This window comes from Stylophora pistillata, chromosome 3, assembly GCF_964205215.1.
Source record: "Stylophora pistillata chromosome 3, jaStyPist1.2, whole genome shotgun sequence".
NCBI classification, from domain to species: Eukaryota; Metazoa; Cnidaria; class Anthozoa; order Scleractinia; family Pocilloporidae; genus Stylophora; species Stylophora pistillata.
The window spans coordinates 10,940,891-10,959,348 of NC_142521.1; the positions used below are offsets into that span (position 1 = coordinate 10,940,891).

At 38.2% G+C, this 18,458-nt stretch overlaps 1 protein-coding gene and 1 long non-coding RNA gene across 16 annotated transcripts in view; one reads left to right on the forward strand and one right to left on the reverse strand.

Annotated features, from left to right (window-relative positions):
* The window catches only part of LOC111321033 (uncharacterized), a 44,995-nt gene extending 26,831 nt beyond the window's left edge, over positions 1-18,164 (reverse strand). For 3 of the 13 annotated variants that reach the window (XR_015998724.1, XR_002693929.2, XR_015998725.1), the window contains exons 1-2: positions 16,805-17,293; positions 7,426-7,526 (exon numbers count right to left, since the gene is read on the reverse strand). This is a non-coding gene — a long non-coding RNA (uncharacterized LOC111321033). The other 10 variants (XR_015998727.1, XR_015998728.1, XR_015998730.1 and 7 more) reach the window with 10 other exon arrangements.
* On the forward strand, positions 5,212-12,083 carry LOC111321027 (uncharacterized). Of its 3 annotated transcripts, none has more exons than XM_022923790.2 (11): positions 5,229-7,037; positions 7,351-7,469; positions 8,090-8,135; positions 8,382-8,450; positions 8,546-8,658; positions 8,889-8,925; positions 9,278-9,375; positions 10,104-10,137; positions 10,544-10,650; positions 11,036-11,087; positions 11,643-12,083. In XM_022923790.2, the coding sequence occupies exons 1-11, from the start codon at positions 6,996-6,998 to the stop codon at positions 11,649-11,651; spliced, it is 726 nt and encodes a 241-aa protein (XP_022779525.1). In that variant the 5' UTR covers positions 5,229-6,995; the 3' UTR covers positions 11,652-12,083. The 3 variants fall into 3 exon arrangements, 2 of the variants coding, with proteins under 2 accessions (XP_022779525.1, XP_022779521.1); XM_022923786.2 differs by having other exon boundaries at positions 5,651-7,037; positions 10,541-10,650; XR_015998717.1 differs by lacking the exon at positions 10,104-10,137 and having other exon boundaries at positions 5,212-7,037.
* Positions 18,165-18,458: the final 294 nt, after the last annotated feature.

Consider the following 18,458-nt stretch of genomic DNA (forward strand, 5'->3'; position numbering starts at 1 on the left):
CAATTTACAATTTCAACTTAGTTGATATTACCAAAGTACCTTGTTACGATGAAACGATAAATACTTATCTTTCTTGCCAAATTGCCCACTACTACTAGCAATTTAACTGTGCACCTGCCATAATGGATTCTCTTGGTGCGATTCACGGATTTCTTAATACCGCAAACCATACCTTCCAATGAACCAGTGCGTGTTCTGATCCAAGAATAGTTTCAGAAGCTACCGTAAGGAAGTGCCATCGTTCTTCGATAAATCGTGCCACACTTTTAGTTTTTACCAAATAAGAAAGGGTAATCACACGATTCCCCAGTACCATGAATTGCACGAGATAAATCATGTGATGACGTAATAGTAACATACATATAAACATTTGACCCTGGGGTCGAAGATTTGAGAAGCTGTTTTCTCAATCAAGATGGGTGTTTCAAACCTTTTAAAAATTACACTATAAACCCAACAGTTTAAGGGAAAAATTGGACCGGTTAGGGTGCCAGGACATGCACCTCTATTCTTTAAATTTTGATTGGAAATATGGTTTCGTACCTTGTTTCCTCAGTAACCAAGCTTTTCCCTTCCCACTTTTCAATGCCTTTTGTCATAGCATACTTAAACTATGGTCATAGCCTCTTGACAGGCCCAAGAGTTCCAAACCTTGGTCAATAATTTACGCTTTGTTGGGCGTTTACGTCTTTTTGCTTCCTCCGTCAAACTCTAAATTTCTCCTAACTTGTCCGCCACGTTGTTTTGTTGCGCTTTCGCGTAAATGAAAATTAAATTCTTGAACTCAAGTTCCGGTTCAACTTTCTGTTCTGTTTCATTGGCTATCATTGGCTAAGACCACTGACGTGATCTTAGCCAATAGGCCTTTAAGTTTCATAATTCAGTTTCGTTGCTCACTAGTTTCTAAAGTGTCACACTAAAATAAGACAGCGCTCATTTATAGTTTCTTTTTCATACTAGGCAGGTTTTTTTAAAATTCAAGTTCACTCATAGTACCGAAAATAATGAAAAAAAACTTGGGCGCAATAAGGATTTAACCAAAATTTTCGGACAGAATTTCCGAGTTTATGTGCTAGAGAATGGATCGCGATCTCTGACCAGTCTCGCTCCAATCGCTTATCAAATTTCGTGCTGTTTTTTTGCAAAAGGCCAATGACACGTCTCCGTTGTTTGTATAGGTAATCGGAAGATTAAGTCAGCACTTTTAAATTTTTTTAAAGGCTAAACAAATTGAACGATCCTGTAGGGCGAGTTCAGTTTGAAGTCTTTGAAAAATGTATGACTGCTGATTCATCCCAAATTGCACGAGAAAAATCCTGTGATTACTAGTTAATAATATACAAGGAAAATGTGACTCTAGTTTCCGCTTTAGCTGTTTCGGCCGCTTGCCTTTGCCTCGTTGCCTGAGTAATCGTAGATTTCCCTCAAGAACTTTCTTCAAGTTTTAAACTCTCTATCACGAATAATCAAACGTTAATACTCTCTTACAGTAACAGTAGACAGCTGTAACTACCGTCTTTCGTAAGAACTGTTGCGTAAAACTCGAGAATTTTTTCAGCGCCTCCAGTTCATGCCGTTGTTGGAAGCTCAAAACTTTCAGGCTTTAAGCCTGTTGTTTTTCCTTCGTCGGATTTTTGTTTTAAGAATTCTCCCTGAAACTCTATGAACATTGTGACCTTCTCCTCACTTTTCCGCCATTTGTTTTGTTGCACTTCCGCGACTTATTTGTCAATCAATTTAATTTCAACTTTCTGCACTCAATTTTAACTTTTTGCTCTCAATTCCAACGTTCTGCAATGTTTGGAATTAATTCGCGTGTTCTCGGCGTGCTGAAATTTTTGCAAGCTTATTGTTAGTTTTGGGATTGCACGAAGATTTCAAGTTAAGAAATTACATCACGAGCGATGATGATGACATTGCTGTGTTTAGTACCATGACTTAATGCGATGAAATTTAACTATATAAAGTGGAACCTCGATTTAACGAACCTCTATATGACGAAGTCCTCGCTATAAAGAACGATGCATTTCACCCCGGCTAAAGTACAGTAAAATGTATGCCACAGAACCTCGATATAACGAAATCCTGGTTACGACGAACACAATCCAGAAGCCCAAACGTATACAGATACCCCGATCATGATCTAACGAACAAATTTCAACACCTGACCAAAGAAAAATGCGAAACAGACCAACAGCGCAGCACTATGTAGTCGTGTTCCGTTGTTTAATTCTGTATAGACTGTTCATGTTCATTCTGATACTTGACGCGCTCTTTTTTCTTGAATGAAACGCCGCGCGTCTTTAACGAAAGACAAAATATGACGCAATTGGAGAAATTTTATGATCAAGCGTCTTGATTAGCAATTTTAGCAGTGAAGTAAAGAATGACAAAAAATGAGGCAATTTTCGTTGGAAGAATTTTTGATTGGGCGTCTTGATTGGCAATTTTAGTAGTAAAGTAAAGTGGTTTTCTTTTGTTTAAAGTTTCTGTTCGGTTGCGCTATTTATTAACCTTTTCGTTATGACATTTGAGAAACCAGTTGAAATTGTTAAAATTTTGTTGACCCGTTTAGATTCCAGTGCTGTAGCTATATACAGACCTGTATAGAGTACTGTAACTTCATATAGACATTACGCAAAACGTCACACCACACACACACAAAACAATAACAACAATTATCAACCCTTAGCTATTCGTTAAATCAAGGTTTCATTGTATTGCGGTGAGCACAGGTGTTTTACTTCAAATACATTCGATGGTAAAAGATTAAAAAGTTCACGGTTGGTTTATTATCTTTTAAGTAACAAAGGAATGACACAGCTGCTGAGAACGACCTTCTTGACACTACTCCCTAGGAAGACTTAATACTGGTAAGAAGTAACCAGAGACGGTTCTTTACAGTGTGAGACCGATACAAAAGCATCATCTACTCCTATGACTAGTTATAACTACTTTGCTGTTTCAAACTGTTCGTGGCCTTTTTAGGCTTTTTGTTTGGAGTTAGGTCAATTCAGATAAACGAGAAAAAGAAAACAATTTTTTTGAAAAGGCAGTAACATACAAGCACGTATGTTATTTGGTTCCATTGAAATTTAAAAGGTAGTTTCAACTTATCAAACTTGTCTAGAGAGCTTGTCTAACGCTGAGCAGAAATATTGACCAAAGTCTCAACTATATATCTCATGAAACTACCAAAAGGTATCTAAACAAAGAATGGAATGACTATGGGAAAACAGTAAAATAAGAACACTCTCTTTGCCAAATTGAGGAGGCACTGCTAAATAGGACTAAATATTAATTCGTAGCTAAATTTGCACGAGGAAACCCCATTTCTCGACTAGACACCTAGTAACAGTAATTTAAGTAAACATTGAACCAGTATGTTCAACAGCAAGATTGTACAGCAACTCTCGAGATGACAAAAGGGAAGAGTGGCGCCAAAAATAAAATGCCTTTTAGAATACTTTCCATTTCTTTCATGTTCTAACACTTCTCCGATTGTATCACAAATCGCAAGACATAACATAACAACTACTACGTCAACTAAAAAATGAACAATTCTATAATTTGATCAGACTTACCCCTACCGATGCCAGAGTAAAAACTTGACCATAACATTTACAAGAAGCCTGTGGTAAAGCAATCGACAGCATATTTTTGGGAGACTCGCGGTTTTTGCTTCAACACGGATTTATTCGCTCTGTTGGCGAAAAAAAGAATTGCGCCACTTAAAATCGGAGAATTAATATTTCAAGAGTAAAGGTCTCTGAGTTACTCTGTCATGCTCAAAGGAATGATTTATTCCTCGTGTTCTTGACGTGCGATCTAATAATCAACAAGCCACAATGCCTTGCGGCGCTGAAAGGCCACGTGTTTCAAAAAACGAACCCGCAACTCGGGTAATCAGTATAACTCCACTCAGGGCTCCAAGCTCAGCTTTTTTCAAAGATGACGAACTTAATTCATAAAAAGGTCGCCAGAAATAACAGTTAGTCGCCTAAATAAAAAGAGACTTAATGCAACATCACATGACGTGCTAAACCGCTGATCACATCGCTCGTCTTTGAAGTAAGTAGCGAGGCTGGTATTCGTTTTTGGAGATTCATGCGAAATTGCTACGTTTAGGCAAACAAGGAGATATAGGTATATTTTAATAGAAGAGCACGGGAAATATTTTAAGAGAAAGTTTGTCACTTTGACCTATATCATACAAACTAAGTTATAAAAACGATGCAGCTCGCTACACGATCGCCGAACACAGGTCGCAAAATTGGCGCCTCACGCCACAAACTAAGCCGCCAGCATGTTTCCTACTCTTCATGGCTACCAAAATGGTCGCACCTTGCAACGCTGTAACACCAATGCAGAATTTATGTGTGTCAAGTGTCCCTCGTAATGCTAGGATTAGAAATATCCAAAGCGTCGTGTTTGGAAATCAATGAAGTGAGACAGCCATTTTTCTTAATATATTCATATACAAGACCTTGCTTGTGTATCATGACAGACTTCCTACTGCATAATATTGGGTGACATCACCGTTTACTTTTCTCTTTCCCTCCTATAACGAGTATCTTTTTTTTTAAATTTCCCTTAATTACGAAGCTTTCCATACAATCCAATCGAGAGAGACCAAGTTTAAAGACACAACTTGCACTTAGAATCGCCCAGAGTCTCGAGACAGTACTCCTGCAGTCTCAAGTTTGCGGATTCAATTATTACACGAGGGAAGAATCGAATGGGGGTAAAGGTGTACACTTTGGATTCGTTTACGTTCTATAAGTGGTATCAGTGGATAAACAACACTACTTATCGAACATTTTTCTAAGGTAATATAAATCTTACATCATTATGAGAAAGTGAAGAAGAAATAATTAGCCAGCTCTCACCTAGCTTTTAAGTTTTATAAATGGTTCCTAAAGTTACAAATTTCAGGTTAAAAGTTGGAGGTATTAACAAAATAAACCGCACGGACTACAAAACTGCCAGTTGCTCTAGAATAACTATGTTAGGGGCCGACCATTTAACTTTTGAGGGAGGTGGGTGATTTTGAAAAAAATTTCCTGCAAGCGCTTGTTGGAAAAAAAAATTGCATGCAGCCCAGATGCAACAGAAAAAATGTACCAAAAAACTCAGAAAAAAATATCCTGCACAGCAGATTGCTAGAAAAAAAATTTCTTGATGACCAGAGATCCCCCACCCCCCCCCCCCTCAAAAGTTAAATGGTCGGCCCCTTACATAATTTCATGACTGAGGTCAGAGAAGCTTTTTCCTCACGCCACGCTGTTTCCTTTCGACCCTGTTGTCAATCACTAAAGATATTAACTGGCGGGAGGATCATGTCTATCGTTACTGCTACTTATAGAAGCATGTATCACCGCTCTGATTAAAAGCTACTGCTGTAGCAAACACCACTATCATCTTCGCTTTCGGCCAAAACCCTTAAAAGCTGTTCTCGAGACTCGTAAACTCAACGTAAAGTTCAGTCTATAAGGGTCTTCGAGACCAATCGATTACGAAAATGAAAGCACAAACAAATCATTTATATCTTCTGACGCGTAACCATATACCTCGAGGCTTGCTTGCGTTTCCCAATCAAGGGGGAGGGGGGAGGGACGATTAGAGCTCAGGCGCTTATTCGAGACGGGAACTTCCATTTCAACCACTAGTGTTCTTGGTTAGAATTTCAAAATAAGAGAAGCTATCAGTAATTCCTTTGTAGACAAATTCTACCACAACAAACCAGGGCTAGGCACTAAAAACTGGATCAAAAGGTTCTGAGTAAACCTAGAATTCTGTGGTCAGAGGGGTGGGGGTAAATAGTTGTAATAAATCATTATCAAATTGCATCATCCCAGCGGAAAAAGCGAGTAATATTGCATCATCCTTGAGAGTACATTCGAGGGCAACAAGGATCAATGCACTCAGTCGATGAAACAAGGCATTCCAGTTGTGGTGGGTGAACATCATGTCAAGGAGTGAATTTATTAATTGAACCAATTAATGTAGATGCCCTGATGGACAGAGTTATAGCACGAATACTAAATGAAGAAGTGAAAGAACAGATGTGAGCGGCTCAAAAGCAAATGCTTTCAAAGTCAGCATTGACAATAGAGGTCGTAATACGATCCTGAATACATCCAGAGCTTAATTGTGTCACATTTCAGACAGTGACTGCGGATCATGTATTACAAGAGGAATCAATATCTGACGTCGAGCTCGCAACGTCAGCGCTGTGTATTCCCATCCGACTATGTGAAAACACCAATACCACTTCGTGGTTGCTCTGATGACAATACTTTATGATAAAACGCATCAGAGGTAAAAAAACTATTCGGAGTAGTCCAGACTGTAACAGAAATTAATGGCAGAAAAAGAAACCCAGTGGATCAGAGCTACAAGAAGAAACAAGACAATGATCACGGATAAACAACTTTCCACCCAAAGAGGATTCAGGACTATTTCGTTGTCTTCAACTCACAGCCAGAACGAAAGTAGATCACATTGGTGTGGACAGAGAGTTTTCTAACAAGAATGAATAGGAGACGAATTTCAATGGAATGTGTACTATGGAAGTTTGCCAAGAAAGCTCAAGAAGGCTATCGATCAATTCTTATCGTTAACACCCCTTCGTTCCCCTCCCTACCAACACTTTCAAAGGATTTTAGCAATGACGTAATGCTAAACATTGCAAGAGTGACAGCTCATGAAAGAAAGCAGAACTTGTACTGAACTATTTCCACAGTCCTTGGGAAAGAAAAAGTGGAAATTACCCCGCTTCAAAGTCGGATTTCAGGTAACGGCAAAAGTGCACAAGTGAAAAGAAAAAGTGGAAATTACCCCGCTTCAAAGTCGGATTTCAGGGAACGGCAAAAGTGCACAAACCTGCAAGGTTTCGCTCGTTTCGAGGATAATTTTATCAGACGGACCGTTTGCCTTGCCAGTAATTTCTACTCTCTCATAAAGACTTTCAGGAAAATCTACAGTTTAGCGAAATGAACACCAAGCAGCACAACTGGACAGAAGAAGAAGAAAAGGTAGGTGTGACGACTTAGGGAAAGTTTCGTACGAGATTTATTCAGCTCTTTTATTTCCAAGCAGTGGAAGTTTTAAAACGAAGGCGAGTGCGGGAAAGTTTAAATTTCATTGAATCGCCGCTTATGCTTGGAACAGTCGCCTTTTAGTTTCCTTGTTCTGTTGTTTAGCTGCATGTGATATTAAACTTCTCTGTAACTCGCTGATCACGAATTTTTCTCCAAAGATCTAAATATTTGGAAATTTTCGCAGCCAGTTTAATTGATTACTGTCGCAAACTGCAGTACTAATAACACGCGTATACTTCGTCGACAGTTAAATCAAGAAAGCATCATTCAAAGAGCTACTCGCCAGTCAGTATGTGAGGTATTTAATCAACTAATACAGCACCTCAATTTAATGTACCATGAAGGAATGGAATCGCTGGCTGTAAGGTATAGTTCGGCTCTTTCTGTCACCTTTGCTGAGCGGGTTCTGTTCATGATGTAGATCTGCAGTGTTGCGAAAAATATTCAGAATTAGTATTCTGTAAAGAAACTGTTTTAGGAGTAAAACTTTCTTGCTTACTCACAAAGATGATCACTTACAGACACAGTCTAATTCAATATAATCACAAACCAAACGAATTCTTTGTCAAACATTCATTACATTTAACGAGGTGTCTACTGTTGCAGTGTTGCGTGCTATGTATATTGTTAATGCAATTACTATCAATACACACGCCGGAGCGTGAGTATAGTTTTATGATTGTGTAAGTACTGTACGCATTTCGAATCACCAATGTGGTATAATGTACTCGACCCAAAGTAAAGTTACCAGCAGTCTATTGAATTATGAATAATACGGTATTGGTTTTTGTTTGAGAGTTGCTTTTGTAATCACTCAAAACACGAGCATCGATGTGAAGCACATTTGTCAATTATAAGTACTATGGTGTACCACATTAACGATTAAATAGGGCTAAGATTTGTAAGCGATGTGTTGCATGTACATGAATCTCTTTTTGTCAAAGAGAAAATGAGTTACCTTGAAGTTAACCGTTTTCTTTTGTCAGCAACACTCGGGAACGAAGAAGTTTACAATGGAAACATCTGAACTGGGTATGTAAACGTTGTGTGTGCTATGACAACGCATGTCAACTGGACTCATTGTTGTTTTAGCAGAAGATAATTACAATGTCCATCAAATTATCAATAACCTTGTTCAACAGGGGAATATACAACTCTTAGTGAGTAAGATTTACAGCCAACCCCACATTACAAAACACACACCAGCTGTTCACCTCCTTATAACATACCAAACAAAAAGGCGTACATGTAAATTATATTATTTTTTAATTACTCCAGAGATTCCCTGGTAAAGCAGAATACAGATGTGTTACAACAACCATCAAACAACAAGAAGTACTACTAAAGGTGGGTATTGAGCTAGATGGGTACCAAAAAAAGTTCATCCTCAAACGAAATTCAAAACAGTAACTGAAGTAAGCATGACGTCCGCTTTCCTGCAGCACATGTATCGACAGGGGAAAGACACCTTTCTACATGAACTTCTTATCCGCCTTCTACGCAATCTCTGGAAATATATTCAGATGTCTAACTTCAATAGAATGGGGTCTCTCAGGTAATTTTTTTCTTATCAGTATCATTCACTTTAATTTTACAAAATTCGTTCACTCACTTTCTGAAAACTATAAGTAAATACTGGAAAACTACTCGCAACATAATTTGTCTCATCAGGGAATCTCGAGTACTTCCAAAGAATAATAAATTTATATTATAAAAGGCCACCCTTAAGTTCTTAAGTCCTTTTGAAGTACATTTTTTACCATTTAATTATTTTTCATTTTACAGTATGCATCACGAAGGAGAAAGGATGTTATTTCCGTCGGTAAGAAAGAGCAAATCTATGAATTAATTATCATTAAAAAGGACACTTATCCACTCCCATACGTCGTCCAACTCAAACATTTGTCATTGCATTATTAATCATAAGACTATGATGGTAAAAACTGAGGCATTTTTCCTCTTCTAAACATTCTTCCACCATTTATATGGGTATATAGGAACGCAATTAATAGTCAAATTCAAGATAGCTGTTGTTAGAACATGAATTGTTGATACTGTTCACTTTTAAGGTAAACAGATCCCTTGAATAATACATTAACACACGCATCTAAATACGAAATATGCATAATCCATCTCTTAAACTGACCTTGGACTATTATTCTATTTATCTGTAGCAAGCTGAAAGAGGCGAGCCAGACACCCTTCTGCAACATCTCAAGACACTGGTATATCTTTTTAACGAAGCAATGCCTGGACGCAACACACAGGAAAGGTAATAAATAGAGAGTATCGTTTAGACGGTGAAAAAATAAAAGATGAACTATAATATACAAGCAAGTAGCAAGTTTGCAATCAGTAAAGTGGGCCTCCACCAACACCTTGCATGCAGAGGCTTTCATCTGCTCTCAATATTTTCTGGTTGCTGACTCGGACATTCCGCAGCTTAAGCTGTGTTATGCGTCCAATCGAGGCTGATCATAATGATACTGATCAGGCACCCGACATGAGCATTTAGGAAGTCCTCCTCCCAATACTGGCCTGGTCAATTAACTAAGACAGTTACCTTAGAAACAACATACAGCTCAGATCAATTACCTATTGGACGTCACCACAGCGCTAACAACAGTAGTTCTCCGCCCCAGCCCCCACTCACTTAATATATTTTCCAGGTTTGTATAGATTTGATACAATTAGTCCCAAATCGTTCACCTAAAGCCAAATGGTTGGTGTTTGTTTCTCGTCCTGCATAAGGGTCTTTGCCTCACCATGCTACAACCACGTAGTTAATAGTTTTTTCTACCACAATCTACCTAGAACCGACAAATCTCTGATGCACCACCTATCTTAATACACCCTCTAGCAAACCCACTTGCAACATTCTTCTTCACATAGAGAAATCTGTAGGACTTCCATAAAGTATTGCTCTTCTTTTTCAAGGACACCTTGTAAATCCTTTTTATGGTATATTGCTTTACCATTTTACTTTTGTTTTTAATGCAGTATGTATGACGAGGAGGGGATACCATTTCTTTTGGTAAGGAAACAAATCTACGAATCAGTTGTCATTAAAAAGGAAACATATTCACTTCTTTCTGTCATCCACATCAAATATCTTCCACTATAATACTAATCACACATCTAAGATGGTAAAAACTGAGGGAGCCCTCAAAATCATAATTCTCGCATCAGAAGAGTAATTTTTTCCTCCTTCTGATATTGTTTTACCATTATATAAGCAATGAGCGCAATGTGCAGTTAAATTTAAGAGAGAAGCTATCATGAGGTGTACCGTTCAAACTGTTCTGTACTGATAACCTTTATATTGGTTGTTAGGGTGCACAGCTCCTTGACTAATTCAAAAACAGATATCCACATACGAACTATTGATAATCATCCTCAAAATCTAATATCGGGCCACCTACTTTGTTTATCTGTAGCAGATTGAAGGACACGAGCGAGACACCCTTCAGCAACATGTTAAGAAGTTGTTACATCTTTTAAAAATAGCAATGCCTGGATGTAGCCCTCAGGGCTCACAACGTACAAGGTAACAAATGGAGAGCATCTTTAAGATAAAGGAAAATGAAAGATATTCAATTTAATATTAGAAGTTTGGGACTCTACCGACATCTTGCATGCAAAGGATTTCATCTGCTCTCAATATTTCCTGGTTGCCGACTTGAACGTTAAGCTATGTTATGCGTCCGACTGCAACCTTAGAAACAGTACACGGCTTAGACCAATCAAAAAGCTTTTGGTCTTCACCGTAGCTCCAACAACAAGACTTCTCCCTCCCTTCCCCCCACTTGATATGTCACCATAAATTGCACTCATGCAATTAATATTAATTTCAGTTTTTTAGCTATAGATCACAAATGAGATTTTAAACCAATTTAATCCACATCACTCACTTGAATTCCTTTCTCCCACAGAGGTAACGAGGACAACATTTTTCAAGAGTGTGGCTCGTGTTACGCTCATCAGGTCAGTCCTTTTCTCGAAGTCATTCCATGAGTATATTCACATGAAGTTCGCCCTAATATTACACTTGTGCCCATGAAATTTACCTTACCAATGCGAAGTATCTACTGGAACATTACATGGTATTAAGATGGGCTGGAGGTTCTGTAAAAAATTTAAAATTCAAAAGTGCATCATGAAGATAGGTCGATAAGTACGGATCAAAAAAGCCACCACATACATTTTTTAATAATTGTAAAACTCAAATAGGAGACCTTATATATATGTTTGGTTATATCAACTAAGTTGAAATAGTAAGTTGGCCACCGTAACGAATAAATTACGGTGGCCAATTTACTACTTCAACTTAGTTGATATAACCAATTACCTTGTCACCCCCACCGACGCAGCACCACAGTTTCTTTAAAAACTTTCAGCCTTTATATATGTGTTGACTGACGGGGACAACAGTTGTATAATAAAAATGAAATGTTCAAAGTATTTACCCAGTTGATAAGCGTGGGTCACACTTTTCCTCTTCAAATTCTTAATCACAAAAATTTCTTGTTTTCCTCACAGGAATTGTGAGAAGACGTCTAAAAGGGCACGACAGTCAAGCAAAGTTTTGGAGAGTAAAAAATGCATTACTATAACTCCAATTTTCAAGACACCGGCTAAATATTTCCATAGAGGGGGTTCTCAAGTCTCATTCCTAATAAATAATAATAATCAGTCTAAAATACTAAAAGTGTACAAAAGTTAGATATATGTACATATCAACCCGCATCAAACAAAATATTTTATTCTTATCTGAAATTCACATACGCTCAAGAATATTTTCATCTTGATGGAAAATGTATATTTTATATTACACAATTAAAGGACAAATTATAGCATATTTTTAAGGTGTATTTTTCTCATCCTTACCACTGCTTTCTTAACTGAGTTATGTTATATGTGAGTCTAAGCGTAATAGTAAGAAACGATGGCTGGTAAGAAATAAATTAACATTCATAATCATTCCCTTCCAATCGTTTAAAATAAATCCGTCTCGTTCACTCCACCCCGCCTAAGCGATGAAAACCCGATGATGGTGAAATTGTTTTATTCAGCACATGAAACTTCCCTAATGATGAAACAGAACTGGAAAGAAATTGTGCATGGAAAAGGCGAAGTGTTGTCTTCGCACAGAAGAGGGGACACGAACTTACACATTAACACAACAGATGCAAAAGAATTACGTGGCGCTAGAAAAAAAAAATTGTTACTCTACGTCGTATTTACATATCTGTCACATGTACACATTTGGAGGTTCATGTGACGGGCGGGTGGGACTACGGCCTTTACAGGGTACATGTACTCCATTCATGACCCGTTACCCTCGCGGAAAAAAGAGAACCAACGCCTTCGCCCCCCGAAAAATTGAGACCTGCTGCACTTTAGAACCAGGGGAATCAGTTCATAACAGCTACTTAAATTGGGATCTTGCCAAGTACCAAATGATCGATAGCTACTTAAATCTTTTTTCGCATCGTCGGCTTTGAACATTTCAGCGACGATTTCGCGCACGGAAATAGTAGTGCGTGAAAAGCAATTCTATAGCCAATTACTTGACCCTAAAGTGTTTCTATTCTTGTCTTTTAATGTTTATTTATCTTCGGTAAGATAAAAGATAAGGCATCGTTTTCTGAAACTGACATATTATTTTAGCACCGGAGGTAGATGACGAGTGCTGACGAGCATTTTAGCAAAAGAATTAACCAAGTAAAATCTAATTTTTCCTGCAAGCAGATGTACTTTGTCTATGCATTAAGAGAAAATTCGTTTCATTCGATAACTTCCTTGGAAAAAAAACTCGCATTTCATCTGCGGGTAGATGATTCTATACCTGCCATTAGTGTCAAAAAAGGTTACTTTTTTCCTTTCTGTCGCAATTTTGTTCAGTTGAAAACATGTTGAAACCAAGTATTATGTCATTCGAAGTGATCTCAACGCAACACTTTGTTTAAATCAAATTCACACCTTTGGGCTAACATGTTATGTCAAAAATTTGTACTTTTACAGCTACATGTATTTACACGTGCGTTGCAATGATAATGAATGTTCTTATGTGAATATTCCTCAGCGTACCCCTACTTCGTAAAGCAACCAATCCGCTCTAAAAAAATCAGCACAATTGTTTCTCAATTCTATGACGTATAAGAAACGAAAGAAGGTAAACAAACTTCCTTTGTTGTTGCGCGTGAGTTTTATCGAGCCTGTTGTGGTTTGAGAACGCACAAAGGACTTTGGTTTAAAAATGCTGTATTGTTTCATCACAATATTTGGGTGGCGAACAACACAACAGGATTGCAACCGCCAAAACTTCCAGACTATGAAAAACGTGCCAAAAAATTCATGCCTATTCGTGTAACGCTAAACAACATAGCACACATACTGTAAATGAATAGCTTGAATTTCCTGTAGGAAATAAAATAAATATGGTAGACTAACTCTAACACAGCGACGATGCCATCACTCCAAATCAAAATCGGAACTTTCATTCCACGTGTAAACCACGAGACTAATCACATATCTTCAGTTCTGCAGCTTTGCCAAAGTCTTAGTACAGAATCAATTTCACTTCAAAGAATAAAACGATCTTGAATTTGAATTTTGCAAGCGCCATTTTTACTATTATGTGGCAATGCCTTCTTTTTAGCTTTGTAGATCGTGACATATTCAGTAATTAAATGTCCCTGTATCTCTCTAGTTCTAGAGGGAATGTCTAGATGGACATTAAGGCCCACTCATTTATGAACTTTCGCCGATAATTCACCGATAGAGACTACAGAATTCACGACTACGTGCGTTAAAAAAAAGCATGACTGATACCTACCGACTACTATTTCACTCTTTCACCTGCATTACCACAAGTACCAAAATACAAGGCGACGCACACGAGTTTACCAGCTTGCTTTTCTCAGACGGTGAAAAATGTTACTCAAGTATTAATTGCCTAATAGTGTACATAACCTGACAACGTAAAAACAATTTAACCTTGGTGAAACTGAGATCCAAGACGAGAGGGGGTGGGAGATAGGAATAACGGAGGAAGGGGGGGGGGATTTCACCCTAATAGCCGAAGTATGTACGGCTTGTTACGTTTGATTTAAAAAAACAAAACACTAGCCCACATGTACATGTAACTTTTCCATTGATGAACTCCATTAAAGACTTTTTAACTGACAAAATTAAAAAAATGAATTCCGACTATAAGATAGGGTCAAGGGATCCAAGTCGGTTATTCCTTTCGAGCAAAACTGGAGATACCTTCACTCAATGACGCCCAATAAAAATTGGCCAAGAAATTCCGAGAAGGGGACTAGCAATAAAATTAAGTTTTTGTTTTATCCATAACATAATACCTTAAATTGAACGGCCTTGTCACAGGATTAACCCTGGAGAGAGTATTCCTTTTACCTTCATCATCCTCCTTCTCCATCACCAAAATCACCACTTGGTCAATTTTGAAAATCTTTTCGCAGAATTTCTCACTTACGTTAGAAGGAAACTCTGCACACGCTGGTTCTATAGACTTGGACTGTATACTTTCGGTTAACTTGACTTTATTCTTCACAATCCAACATTACACGTTCTGTTCTACGACCTATCTCAATCCATCAACTTTGAGTTACAAAAATGCTATGTTTTATAAGCTACGGATATATACACCCAGATACGTAAGTCCGGAGTGGTAAGATAATTTAAGCTAACTTGACAAAGTTCCAGTTTTGTTTTACACATTCTTCAATGATTCGTGGCCACTAATTTCCTGTTACATCGGCATGCTCGACAATGATAGTGTTAATCTATGCATGCAGTTTTACCAGCGACTATTTGATTAAATACATCATTGTTTGTGAAGGCTCGATTACACGATGCCAGTTAATACTTCCTTTGACATTCCACAAATCAATGTTAGCAACAAGAAATGATAGCTTACTTAATCAACTACCAAACACCCCGAAACAGGAAAACTTTATTATGAGCACATGCAAACTTTTCACGACAAATCTCTATCGCCACCGTTTATGACAACATTAACTGACTATGCTGCACTTTGCACTAAATGGGGCGCAAACAATAGACGAGACTATGCAGCACGAGAAGTGCAGCACAATACAGGCCTCTATGTTTTTCTTTTTTAGAGCCTCACACCCGTCATCGTCTATACAGTATTTACATTGCCTTAAGACTCTCAAAGGAAATGCATCTCTATCTACGATAAAACTATCACCACCAAGCAGATATTAATCCTCGCCTTTCACTGACGTTGACATTAAGTTAACCGCCTCCCGGTTAGCTCAATGGATAGAGCGCTGGACTGTTGTGCGGGAGGTCGAAGGTTCGAGCCCCGGCCGGACCAACACTCAGGGTCTTAAAATAATTTAGAAGAATTTGCTACCTTTCTATAACTTCAAGAAATGGTTAGATATTCTAGTCTTCTCGGATAGGGACGAATAAATGGAGGTCCCGTCTCCTGCAGGGTTGGGGTAGGAGACGTAAATTTCCCACACACGAGATTACTGTGTGATGGATGTCCTCCCCTGGGGTGGGATGGGTGGGAGGGTGGACTAGCACGAATGGTTCGTATGTTCCTTTCTAGTCCTTCCCCACCGCAAATAATGCAGTGAAAATGGAGTAAATAAGTATTAAACTCAATTAACACAAATATGGAACCGGCGGAACCTTTTCAAACTAACCACAAAATGCAACTGCCAAATATAAAATTGTTTTTCAACCAACTCACATACAAAAGACACGTCTCCTGATTATGACGAAACACAATTCTATTTTCATCTCTTATCATTTTATCGCCCCAGCTGGCTGCACTATCAGGGCGGATGTCAAATATCCGAAAAGGAAAAATGAAAATACTCTTGAACCAGCCAGGAGGCTTTCTAGGCGATCAGTTGGTATAAGATAGGGAATCATCAGTCGAACATATCGTATCAACAAAGCTCTACTCAAGCATACCAGAAACCTTACCCCGACATCTGCACATCGTGTGCAAGGCTCGCTATTGTTCGTTATATATTTGTAGTGAACAATCACAATTGTATTTACAACGTGCTTACTAGACAAATACTTTCGTGACTTTCTAGCGAGTCACGCTTCATTTAAAGCACCTGCAAAGAGCAAACAACGACACCTGCTGTCACAATACCACCACCGCGTGAGAGCATAGTTACCCACGTGGCTTATTAGCTAACTAACCAACTTGTTCCTTGTTATCTTTCATTCCATATGAGAGTTCAACAAGAGATGGGTGCAATATCGTTGAAGATTCCTTTCATTAGAAAAAAAAAATACACACAAGGTTCCTGTCTTAAAAAAATTTTCTTGTATAGGCTGCTTTAAGGTGCGATTCCTAATATAATCGTCAAGACATTTTTGTTCATTTGATGTTGCACTGATGTACAAATAACATGTGTGGCTAGTTAAGCCTTTCACTCCTCATATCGCATTGGTAATTCTCCTAACTGTCTGCCATACAATTCTTATGATGTTAGTTTAGAGAATTTGGTATTGGATCAACTGATAATCCCCTGATTTTCTGTTTCCCTTGATCTCATTACTGTTCTGCTTGGTATTGTATTGATATTGCAAGGAGAAATTCTGGGACCAAGTCACTCGTGTCTTGGTCACTCATGGGAGTTAAAGGGTTAAGATACTCCACAGAATGCTTTTGAACGCACCGGTAAATAAAATACTTGCATCAAAAGAAGTCCAAAGTTCGCCATATCTCTCCTTCTCCAACCTCACCTTCGTCTTTTTCATACGTTATGTCGCTCCAGCTCGAGATAAGGATTCATGAGAATTGAAAGAGCAATAGGTCTGTGAACAAGCTATTATGAACGTCATTTATCTCCTAACTTTTTTGCCTTTTTTATTGTCTTATTTCAGTCGACAATTAGTATTAGATTCTTCGTTTGATTCTTACAATGGATTTCGTCGAAAGAATAACAACAATAAACTGAACTGATGTTTAGATGTAAAAGCCCTAATGATATGTTAAAAAACGTCACAATTTAACTCTGATTAACACGAACAAAACACAACACTGTTACAGAACTGAGGGTATACCGTACGTGGACTATAGCCTTTAACCTGCGAAGGTAGTGCTCTTGACAAAAGAGAAGCTGATGTTTTGAGAAAATTGCTGATTACTTAGGAACGAAATTAATTCTTACCTTTCCTTATTACGGGCAAATATCCAAAATATACTTGCTAGTTCGTTCTCTCTACAAAAGCAAAAGGATAGTAGTCAAAAATAGCCAATAGAACAAGAATATGGAAAGCCTGGTAACAAGATGGCTTAATAACAACTTAATGAAGCCAAGTTCCCAAACTGAAAATTACGTGAAAATACTCAGCCATAAGACGCACCAAAAGGTTGAGAGTTAACAAAAGGTGTGATGGATCTGAGAAAGTTTCCCGGTTGCTCTGGCGGTAAAAGCAAATAACGAAAAACTCCCACGGAAAGTAATATTCAAAGGTGTTCGACAGCTGAATATCAACACACCACCAAGGATGCAAGTTTCAGTGCACAAAAAGAGGCTGGATGGACGAAGAAGGTAGGTTTTATCTCCACATTGTTTGTACAGAGACTGAACTTGTTGAGCCAGCGACACAAACACGATTTTTGGAATTTGAAACGAGGTTCGAACGATTGTTTTGCTTTCATGGATATCATGTTGCCGAGCACGTGCTGTTAAGGACGTATGCAAATTTCCGTTTGTTTGCTTTTCTGTGGAAGGAATAAAGGATCGGATTCTACGCAATCTTCGCAACACCTCAGACCAAAAAGGTCTGCACTAGTGTGGGATTCGTTTCGTGTTCATTTGACGGAGACCGTATAGGAAACGGTTCTTTCCCCTCAAAAATCCTTCGCTTTCGAATAAGAGGCAGTGGAAACCGAATAAGATCAACGCCAAGTGTACGAGCAAAATATGTTAACAAGCATCACCGCCGAATAAAATCAAGCAACATTGGGCGGCAGAGTTTTAAGGGGCGGTTCTCATTGACTGCTTAGACGATTGCCCAACATAAACCACGCTTTCCCAAAACAAAAACAATTGTGGAAGGAGGGAACTTATTCCGATCCCTAGTTCCAGAGACACTCAATAGTGATTTTTGTTGACTTCTATCAGTCTTATTGCTATTTTGTTTCCATCTTTTTGTTCAACCTTATTTTTGAAGATTTTCGAACGAAGAAAAGAAACCCCCTGTACATTTTTCAAAAGTTGCAAATATATATGCAGGTCTAAAATTAGCAAAGAACAAGTTTGTAGAAAACAAAAACACAATACAACCTGTATGATTTTAAATCAAAATCGGCTCTTCTCGCGC